The 11960-nt window shown below is 39.6% G+C and overlaps 1 protein-coding gene across 1 annotated transcript in view; it reads left to right on the top strand.

The window, feature by feature from the left end:
• Nucleotides 1–40: 40 nt before the first annotated feature.
• Nucleotides 41–11960, top strand: part of LOC111875462 (midasin) — a 29913-nt gene continuing 17993 nt past the window's right edge. Inside the window, exon 1 of the mRNA XM_023871729.2 lies at nt 41–132. Within this exon, the coding sequence (XP_023727497.1) occupies nt 68–132 (65 nt within the window). The 5' untranslated portion in view covers nt 41–67. The remainder of the gene's footprint in view (nt 133–11960) is intronic.

Below are 11960 nucleotides of genomic sequence, written 5' to 3'. Positions count from 1 at the left end.
TATTATTCGTAGTGTTGGTAGCAGTGTCTGGGACAAAAAGGGCGGTATCACAGTTCATGGAATGTGAATGACTACAGCAGGCTGTAAATACTCAATAAGTACAAAGGCTACGCGCCGCGTGATATTTCACAGGTATGAATCTACAACATTAATAATTTTTTTTTGCTTGACGACGATTTATAGATTCTTCTTACTTATTTCTTTTCTCCCACTTTTACACTGCAGTTTAATTTACTTTTCACTTTTTCGTGTTCTTGGCACTTAGATTCTTTCCTATTCACATACGTCTATTACCAGCAACATTACACTTTAAAAAGAATATAGGTATTTCTGTCAAAGATAAGTAATTAATTTTAAAATAAATATAACTCAGTTATGAAAATAAAATTTATATAAATGAAAAACAGAAAATTTCACACCGTGACGATGTAATAGATGCATTTACAATTCACAATGACCTAACAACATCTCCCAAAATTTTTCAATTAAAGGCCCATTTTGCTTTAAGATATGTTGGAATTATTTCTAAAAGAAAAAGCACTAAAGAACAAAAAAAAAATACACGCATTTTTGCCGTGATTTTCTTAAATTAACAGGTAGAACAGTTCTGTTTCCCCAGTCGAAAATTCGCATTTCGATCCTGAATATATTAACATTTAATAACAACGGAGTAATTTATGTACAAGCTTTCTAATGGTACACTCATATCGGTATATCCGATTCTCCAATTAGGCAATACATGTGAAGCCCGTTTTTGAATTATGTAACTCAATATATGAGATAGTTCTAATCTAACTGAAAATTAACTCTTAATCAACTCGATATAAGTAATATTGTGGCATGTCTGCAGTAAGCCATAATTGTGAGGACATCAGAGACAGCCGTTGCTAGGGAACGGATCTTCAAACAATGACCCTGTAAATGTTGCGTGACAGCTGGTTGCCGCGGCGAGAGACGCGACACAAAAATAGAGCACTGTCAGGGACATTTATGCTTGGAATATCAGGGACTCTATGATACGGTTTGTAAATCACTTGTCTGAAACAATATACAGTTCATCGACACTATTTTTAAAGGTATCTTAGAACAGCCTTTTTCAGCCCTTTATTGGCTCATGATTCCTCATTTTCAACACTCTTTTTCTAAATATTTCAAAGAGACGTTCCATGTACTATAACTTTGTAACATAACTGTATACCCTCGATACATGTAATACTGAGTTTTCACTACTGGCAGACTCCGTCTACCAAAGAGGATTTAAATAACAATGAAACATCAAACTGAAACTAGGAGTATCGTTTCAAGTACTGAAATAAACGTGTCCTGTTATTCATGCATATTCATTGACTTGCAATAAGAGTTTTCATTAAAGTTTTGTTCCAATAGAATACACTAACAAGGAAGATAATTGGTCAACGCGTAAATAATGATTAATTATCGATGCAGTATTCAATTTTTTTTAATTCGCTTAGTGGGGGGTGGAGTCCAACTGGGTCCACTCGGCAGGGCGGCCACTGATTGGCCTATTGTAGCATGCCCCGGGTGATTACGATGATGGACAATTTGGTGGAATGAAGATTGGCAGGAGAAACCGAAGTACTCGGAGAAAAATCGCCCCAGCGCCACTTTGTCCACCACAAATCCCACTTGACCAGACCCAGGATCGAACCCGGGCTGCCGCGGTGGGAACCAGTGACTAACCGCTTGAGCTATGGCGCGGCCTATCGATGCAGTATTACTTCATTAATTAATGAAATTAGAAGTCTCTTTCCACAGTCACAAGTAAAAGCAATAGAAATGAACGAAAGGGAAGTGATTCATTGATGCTTCGTCCTTGCAGACACACAATAATGGGATGGCAATGAAAGGGTGTGGGAATCTATACTGCATTTTACGCATCGCAGCACAAACCAGAAGGGAAATGGGTTTTAAGCAATTACAATTAGAAAAAAGGCACATGAAATTGAAGTATTATTATTGCATGGTGTCAGAATATGAAATATAATTTCAAAGTCTAATGCGATCAAATTCCTTCCTCCTAGCAAGTCTAAACGCTAATTAGAATCGAGAAAAATTTCTGACTAAAATTTTATTATGGTTATTCAGTTGTAATATCAATAAAAATTGCGGTAACACGTTTGAATTTTTCTCAGTGTGCAGATATTTTAAGTGATAATTTTATTAGTCTCTCCAAGTAGATGTGCGTAGTGGTTTATACACACATATCATATTTATATATACATATAAACTAATAAACTTCATGGAGCTGAGCCCTTCTTGAGAAGCCGCCAGTTGCGCAGCTACTCAAGATTTTCCCAGTATTTTATGGAACTCGAAGGTTTACTCCCGTGTTCGCAAGAGCTCTCCACTGGTCCCTATCCTGAGCCACATCAATCAAGTCCATACTACTCCATCCTATCTCTCTATGACCCATTTTAATATTATCCACTCACCCACGCTTTGGTCTTCCTAGTGGTCTCTTTCCTTCTGGCTTTCTCGCCAATATCCTGTATGAATTCATTTTCTCCCCATTCGCGTTACATGCCCTGCCCATCTCATCCTCTTTGACTTGGTCATTCTTACTGTATTTGGCGAAAAGTGTAGTTTATGAAGCTTCTCATTATGCAGTTTTCTCCAACCTTCCATCACTTCGTCTCTCTTCGGTCCAAATATTCTCCTCGGCACCCTGCTCACAAACATCCTCAGTCTATGTTCCTCCTTTAATATAAGAGACAAAGTTTCACATTCTTACAGAGCCACAGGCAAAAATTATAATTTTATATTTTTTATTTTTATGTTTTTAGACAGCAGACGAAAAGACAAATGGTTCTGGACTGAATGGTAGCAAGCGTCCAGTTTCTTTAGCTTAGGTCGTTTATCCAAATAATCCGTCCAGGTCCGAGGCCCTTTGTCATATTTTGTAACAAGTTTTTTTTTACGGCGAGGAGTTGTTAGCCCCACGCCCAACCCCCAAGCTGCAGGACCACCACTTGTCAGTTGTCAGCGACTACTTAGTCAATAAATTTGCAGCTACTTTCCATATTTGGAGACCGTCTTCTTCACCCACAACCTGAAGACGAAGCATGCCGTGGTGACAAGGTACCCATCTAACATGGTATATATATGTATAGTGGGGGCAAGTTTTATATATATATATCCTGCCTCAATATTAATTCTTCTCTACATTTCCCCCCCAAAAAAATGCGCTTATGAGTTTCGTACCATTCTCAAAATAAGCACGGAATATTCCCCTGATCAGCATCATCCGATTCGTCTTCGTGCTGGAGATGTAGTGTTTCCTGCAAGACGTTAATTGAATGCTTATTGTACAAACTTCATGTTTCCGAGGGTTCACTGCTAAATACGCATAAATTTTATTTATGGAACTATTTGTTATGTTGTTGGTGTGAACTATTCTATTTTTATCCTGAGCATAATTTAACTGAAAGACGATAACGGCCATTAAAACATCCTTTCTTCTTAACAAACAAGGAGATTAGATAGCCTGCCGTTTAATCCACGTTCTCTGCTATCTCTAGTCGGTATTCGATGGAGGTAAAGTATACTCAATTTAGTCCAAATAATTCTAGGAAGAAGGCAAATTTCGTTTGGTGCAAAAACCTAAGGTAGTGTTTCTATTTCTTGTATCCGGTGATTCACTGTACTTCATTCTCCTGTTTCTCCTCAGTCATCACCATCATCATCGTCATCGTCACCATCATCATCACCGTTCTTATCTCACGAATTAAGCACTGTAGTACTGCAACACCTACCAAACTTAGTATTCTCTGACGGTACGCGCCATTACGCCTACCGATATACAATGAAATCATACCGTCAAGTTTATCAAAAGTCTGAAGTCGCACACTTTCCGACACTTGTATATTTCGACCTTGAGGTTAGCATGGAAATTGAGAGTACTGGCAAATGTGTTTTCAGAAGAAGAACTTAAAGAAATTCGTCCATTAAGCTTAATACCACATTATAAAGCACTGTTGTAATCAAACTCTACAAATAATCAGCCTGCAAAATAACCATCACAGGTACAATATCTCACCGTCTGCATAAAGTAAGAAATATGAAAGATGGAAGCGGACACATCACGCAGAATTGTAATACAAAATGTCGGGGGCACGCGGTAGCGTAGTTGGTTGAGGCACTATGCTACAAGTCGGAAGGTCGCGAGTTTGAGTTCAAATGAGGTGGATTTTTTTTTTCAACTGACCTAATCCTTCCAGCCGCTCTTTGGTCCTCGAATCGACTCAGCCTCTAACAGAAATGAGTACCAGGAATCTTTCTGGGAGGCAAAGGGCGGCCGGCGCGTAAAGCTGACAACCTTACTGCCATCTGCGAGCCGGTTTTCTAGAAAAATGTGGCAGACTCGACCTCTCACAACCCTATGGGCCTCCACAGCCTGTTACAGGGATAATGCAATCTTTAGGATAGATATGCAATTATGTCTATACTATTTAACTATATGTTTCATGGTCTTCCGCACAGAGTTAATAGTTACTTAGCTGTACAAAAATTTCTTTCATTTATGGAACTCGAAGGCTTATAAAGCCCATCATTAAATTCTGTATTGAGTCAGCTCAACTTAGTCTGCATGCTACCGTTCTATTTCTCTCAGAGTAAGAGAAATCTAACGTCATCCTCCCATCTACTCTTAGATCTTAGAATGATCTCTTTCCTAGGAGATGTCCTAATAAAATCGTGCGAGAATATAACCCTTCTGCCACGCGTGCTACATGTCCCGCCAATCTAATCCTCGATTTAATCATGCTAATATTATCATAAAGCTAGTCATAATATAAGCCATACTTTTTTCTATCCTCGTATTGCTCTTACTTGGATCTAAATATTCTTCTTAACACTTTATTTTCAATAACTTTGATCTGTAGTCCTCTCTTCAGAAGAGAGACAAAGTTTCTTACGTCTGTATTAGATAACTAAAGGTAGGGCTCATTTTTTCTTGATAAGCAGAGATATTGTTTGTATAAATACCTAGCTATACTTCACACTTCTACCGTCCTTCACTGCTGTTACCAAAGTCGTATTTACTACGTGATAACTTAAGCCATATGCGAGCTATATCGGGAAAAACGATTGATTCAGTAATTAGTTATATGAAAAAGTGTTAAGAATTGTCACTCTTAGATACATTCGAAAATGCAATATTATAATTCTTTGCTGTTATCGTGACGTAAGTAATATAGATGTCCGAATGAAAGGTTTCCAAAATAAAATCATTATATCTCAGAAAGAATTTATTGTACACATTAATGGGTTGCACCATTAGAAAGGGAAACTATCAAAGTTGTTTTTTCTGTGTATATAACTTTATCAGCAAATTTAAATTTTGGCTCTCTTGGTGGCACGACAAATATCCAGGCTTGAAGCATGTTTGGTGTTACCGTAGCCACAGCCTCCTTTATGTGGGCTTTCAGGTGTTGAAGGCCGTTAATCTTAACCCGGTAGACAATCTTCTTCACATAACCCCACAAGAAAAAATCCACTAGGGTTAAATCTGGTGATCTAGGAGGCCAAGCAATTGGCCCACCTCTGCCAATTCATATCCCAGCCATCTCTCTGTCCGGGTGATTCCTAACATGGTGGCAAAAATGTGGTGGCGCATGCGCGTAAGGCGGGTATGAAAAAATAACTTTCAGAGGTTTCCTTTCCTATTACTTAAACAGAATAAGTTTATGACAATTAGTTTCCGATATATATATATATTTTGGATTACTTTCATCCGGACACACTATACATAAGTCTGCTTATAGCAGACCTGAGATTCGTTTGCTTTTAGGCGAAGGCCAAAGTTTCAAAATGTGTCCTCACTTTATCAACACAAACTAAGTACGGCGTAATTATGGCCTAGAAATACAAGCTCTATGTGCTCTTTGCGCTCACTGCACTCTGTGAACGCATAATAAAGCCACTTTTCTATGTCCTTTCATGTATTTCATCTTCCACACTGTTTGACGGATTTAATTAAAATTTGGCATGGGAAGTATATTCATTATGCATTTATTCTTCTTCTTTGATAATGTCTGTTCATATCTCGTGTACTAACGCATTTTCCTTTCTTCAGTGCTTGTTGTAATATTATTTGAGTTATTGTTAAGTGCTTTAAACAATGAATTTAATTACTGTTATTATTATTTTGACTTAACGAAGCTGCCAAAAGTTCAGAATATAGTGCCAAATGGCACGTTGGCTAGTGAGGAATGAACTGAAAATTATGTGGAAGGCAGCAGTTATGGCCTAATTTTAGGCACTATTTCAAAATTTTCCTAGAATGACTGAGAGAAAGCATGAAAATTCTCAGTGATAATAGCTAGTCTCATGCCATTAGTCTGAGGACGTGTTACCTACTGAATATGAAGCAGGAGTGTTACTCACGTGACGTGCTCTGTTTTCTTCTTCTATTATGAAGTCTGATGTTCCACACGGAACCATTTTAGGACCAATAATTTTTCATATTTTCATTAACGGTATTTTCTATTTCATTTATAGTTCCAAACATCTTGTTTTGTGGACGATCTCAAGATGGATCGTAGTATCAAGAACGTTGAGGATCGTAAGCTCCTGTAGGGTGATATTGACTCCGAACAGAAATGGTGTAGGGATAATGGTATGAAACCTATATTGTTGAAACTACGATTGTATGTTTTCTTGCAAAATTGATAAGTCATTCACTCTTTTTTTAATTGTTAGTGGGGTGGGACTAAGTCCCTTGTACTGCGGCCACTTCTGGCCCATTGTACCAGCCCCAGATGATAGGTGAGGGTGATTGTGGAGCAATTGGTGGAATGAAGATTGGCAGGGGAGACCGAAGTACTGGGAGAAAACCTGCCCCAGCGCCACTTTGTCCACCACAAATCCCACTTGCCTAGACCCGGGATCGAACCCGGGCCGCCGCGGTGGGAAGCCAGCGACTAACCGCTTGAGCTATGGCGTGGTCATCACTCACTCACTCACTAATTGAGCTGAGTCCTTCTTGAGAAGCCGCCAATTGTGCAGCTACTCAAGAATTTCCCAGCATTTTATGGAACCAGAATGTTCATTGAGCCAGATCAATCCAATCCATCCCATCCCATCCTATCTCTCTAAGATCCATTTTAATAATGTACACTGACTTACGTCTTGGTCTTCCCAATGGTCTCTTTCCTTCTGGCTTTCCCACCAATATCCCACATGCTTTCCTCTTCAAAACTGATAGTATTAATTTTAATTTGAAATTGTGTAAAAATTTGTATCTCGTTCCTATATCAAAGATGTAGCAATTTTGTTATCCCGTAAGCTCTACTTTCGCAGCCATATTAATTATATTCCATTCGTGGTTTAAAATTTTTAGGTTTGATTCATTAAATTTCTATATTTTTTCGGACTACGGATAATACTATGATTTTGTATAAAGCCCTAATCCGGTCTAAACTTGAGTGCGCTTTCGTCGCTTGAAAATAGATACATTGAGTTGCAACCTTATTCTGTGACATGTTTCTTATTGGGGCTTGTGATATGAAGATATTTGTTAGGTTGAATTATTCGACAGTTGAGTCCAGGCCGCGATTGCTTGATTCTTTATAAATTTTCAGTTTCCTTTAAAGCAAACTTAGTTGCTCATCCAATCTTGAGACTGTTATTGCACTTACTAGGTCAATAAGAGACGTTTCTACTTTTCATGTTCACCATCGCGCAAAGGTTGGCCTACTGAGCTAGTAAACCAAGCTCCTGGATCTCAATCACAGAGCCTTTTCAGCATCGGCCTGGACTTATGGATACCGTGTTCGTCTCCAGTGTGGGGATAGTGATATCAGCACAGTCCGAGAAGATTAAATCACAGGGTACATCTGAGAGGCTACACGTTTGGAGTAGTACATACATTTATATAGTACCTAGGGTCCTCTGCCAGTTTGTAATAACGGTAATAACCAAGAAGTTAAGAAATTAATTTTGATAGCTAATAAATATTTCTAGTGAGCCGGGTTAGCGTAGTCAGTATAGGGACTAGGTAGGGGGTGGACGACCAAAAGGTCGGAGTTTGAGTCCCAGTAGTGTCAAGAATTTTCTTTTCTCCACGTCGTTCAGACTTGCTCTGGGGTCCACCCGACCTCCTATCCAATAGGTACCAGGGGCTCTTTCCCCGGTAATAAAGCGACCGGGGCGTGAAGCTGACCACTCACCTCCAACTAGTGCCGAGGTCAAAAAATGTGGATCTATACACCCACTCCCACATACGCCTTCATGGGGTGGTGCTTAATTAGATAAGCACAGAGACAACTTTTTTCTTTTCCTTGGCACTATAGCCCCAGTGGGCCTAGGCCTACCTCCATGAACTTCTCCGTTCACTTCGGTTTTTCTAGATCTTACACATTCGGTAGAACTCCTTGGGCGGGTGATCAGCTCGTCGCAAGGCCTCTACCTGTACACAAACACAGAGAAACGCGCACACACAAACTAAACATCCATGCCCTGAGTGGGATTCGAACACACGATCCCGGTTTCCAAGCGAGCGAAGACAGTACATGCCTTTGACCGCTCGGCTACCGTGACCGGCCACAGGGACAACTTTACCTTCAATAAACGTTTCTGTGTTAAAGAGCCAACTAAAATAATATACACTTTCATGGAAAATTAAGATATTACACAAGACATTAATTAGGCCAGTCCTGACATGCGCATCGGAAACATGGGAAATTTTTATATCTGACAAAAAATTTCTTCCTCTCTTTAAGAGAAAAGTTTTGAAGTCCACATATGACCCAATCAAAGACAGCAATAAATGGAGAATTAGGTACAATTACGAATTATATCCTTTATATGAAGACAAGGATATTATAACTTTTATAAAAGTAGGGGGATTAACAACGATAACAGATCGAAACCTGATTCAGGAGGAAATTAAGAGGAGACTGAACTCGGGTAATGCTTGCTACCATTCAGTCCAGAACCTTTTGTCTTCTCGTCTGTTGTCCAAAAACGTAAAAATTAGAATATACAAAACTATAATTTTGGCTGTGGTTCTGTATGGGTGTGAAACTTGGTCTCTGACATTAAGGGAAGAACATAGACTGAGGGTGTTTGAGAACAGGGTGGTGAGGAGAATATTTGGACCGAAGAGAGATGAAGTGACAGGAGGTTGGAGAAAACTGCATAATGAGGAGCTTCATAATTTGTACTCTTCTCCAAGTATAATTAGAATGATCAAGTGAAGGAGGATGAGGTGGGAAAGTCATGTAGCACGAATGGGGGAGACGATGAATGCGTATAGGATACTGGTGGGAAAGGCAGAAGGAAAGAGACCACTGGGAAGACCAAGACGTAAGTGGATGGACAATATTAAAATGGATCTTAGAGAGATAGGATGGGATGGTATGGACTGGATAGATCTGGCTCAGGATAGGGACCAGTGGTGGGCTCTTGAGAACACGGTAATGAACCTTCGGGTTCCATAAAATGCTGGGAAATTCTTGAGTAGGTGCAGAATTAGCAGCTCCTCAAGAAGGGCTCAGCTCCATGAGTAAGTAAGTAAGTAAGGCGAATTAAAAAGGATTGGTCATATTGTTCGAATGGACCAGCAAGGACCTGCGAAAAGAATCGTTAGTGCCAAACCAGAAGGCAGAAGAAATAGAGGAAGGCCTAAACTGAGATGGGAAGATGCACTGGATATGATGTTAAAGGCCTTGGATAAAGAAACTTGAAAAACCTAGACAGGAATTGACAACTGTGGCAGAATCTTCTAAGGAAATCTATAGCTAGGCAGGCTTCTTTTGCCAGTAATGATGCCGAGCAGCTTCTGTAATTCTAATAGTTGTGCGCTCTCGTCTGATCGAAGGAAACCTAAATCATTCAAAAATCCCTTGAACTGTAAAACGAACATTTCCGTCCTTTGATTCCGACCACTTCCCTCGTACTTTACCTATGCAGCTCAGATGAAGAATGTAGTATTTGGAAGAAGCCCTATTCCAATGACATGGATCCCACATGGACTACACTAGGTTCGAATCCGGGCCTCTAGTTTCGTCTGTTATCTAATATGGCACCTTGTAAGACACATGATGTAAATTATATTTTTGGCTTCGTTTATACAGCATATCTTACTGTAAAATTTATTTGCATATAGCGAACTTCAGTATCAGTAACACCGATGAATGTAGCAGCCTGCAGGCTGTTTATGACTGACAAGGCCAAAATAATGTGAAGGTCTGAAAGGAACAGAAGGTTTTAAAAAAGTCAATAACACACATTAGACATCAGTTATTATGCATACGCATGGCGAACAAAAAGAACTAAGAAATTAGCAAATATAAATTTCATACTTTTTTTTTTGTTGCGGTTTGGCGATGTCGGAAGAGCGGAAATTTCAAACTTCCATTACTTTAGTCACAATGTAATTATTACGCACCTGAGCCAATCTCCATTTCCTCTCTCTCCTCCTCCACTCTACAAGTTCACAAACCATTTTACTCGTAAAATGACTTCCTCTTTCCCCTATCTCAGTGTTTGTGTTCACGTAACGCACTGTTTCGTAATGAGATTAACGGTAATTATCCTCTGTAGACAACTCGTCCAAGCGGGCTGCTGGTGTTAGACATGCATAAACTACCCATCTGTATTTACTATAGGATTCTGACGATGGTGTATAACACACTGATATATTGGGTTTCTGGACTTTATCCATCGTCCTGGCTTTTAAGATAACAAATAAAAACACGACGTTTCGGAAACTGGATCTGTTTCCGTCCTCAGGTGAAGGAAAAGGGGAATCACTGGACCAGTGATTGAAGCTAGCTCTTTCTAACGGACCCAACAGAATAGGTGTTTCCCCTTTTCCTTCACCTGAGGACGGAAACAGATCCAGTTTCCGAAACGTCGTGTTTTTATTTGTTATCTTAAAAACCAGGACGATGGATAAAGTCCAGAAACCCAATATATCAGTACCCATCTGTATATTTAGGCCTCTCTCCAGCACTGGATGCGGACAGATCTCCCCCTTCCAGAATTACAAATAAGAGAAACAGCGGATATAGAACAAGAGGATGCTCCTTACATACCAAAAACAGACGATTGAAAAGACGTCTTCCAATTGACCTCAAGTGAAAATCAGAGGCTCCTTCGGTGGAAGGATCCTCATCCTGTCATAGGCGGGCTTATTAGCCCAGTGTTATCACAATAGCTTATAGAATACTAATTCTGATCGCTATTTAAGTAATAACAAAAACATATACAAATTAAAATATTCAGAGAAAAACAAACTCCGTAGCCTGTAGTCCGCAAGTGAACTATACCGATCGAACGACCGCCGCTTTTCGGCGAAGTTAGTGCCAACTATTACGGATAGAGGGTGTCACGTGGTCAGCGCAACGAATCCCCACGGCCATTAATCTCAATTTTCTAGACCGGAGCCGCTATTCTCTTGAAATAGCTCCACTACTATCCTCAGGAGGCTGAGTGGACCCCGTTCCAGACCCACCACTTCTCAGAAAATCTGGTAGCGCCGGGAATCTAACCGGGATCTCTGGATCTGTAGCCAGGAACTCTGACCTAGACCACAGAGGCGGTCAAAATATTCAGAGAAACATATATAAAATAATAACTCTAATTTTAAAGTGCTTTACAAAACTCTTGTTCCCGTTTCTTTCCAGTACTTCGATTATCCATAAAAGTTGGGTATAGATCTGTAACCGAAAAGGCTATGGGTGAAATTTTCCATACCTGGTTCATTAAGTGACTCGTTCAGTAACACTCGCTAGTAGTTCAACGAGTTATTTTGCACTCATTGCAAACAATATTTTGTTAATAAAACGCACCAAGATGGAGGCAAAATATATGCAAATCGGAAGGGCATGCACAAGTCTCTGCTATTTTCTGCAACCAGAAGGCTATTCGCATAAACTTTTTGTTTTATCTCTTAAAATAATACGAAAGAAAAAATAGAATGCTAAAAGGAGAGA

Source organism: Cryptotermes secundus, unplaced genomic scaffold, assembly GCF_002891405.2.
Source record: "Cryptotermes secundus unplaced genomic scaffold, Csec_1.0 scaffold304, whole genome shotgun sequence".
Taxonomy (NCBI): Eukaryota; Metazoa; Arthropoda; class Insecta; order Blattodea; family Kalotermitidae; genus Cryptotermes; species Cryptotermes secundus.
This window is presented reverse-complemented; position numbering and strand designations above follow the sequence as displayed.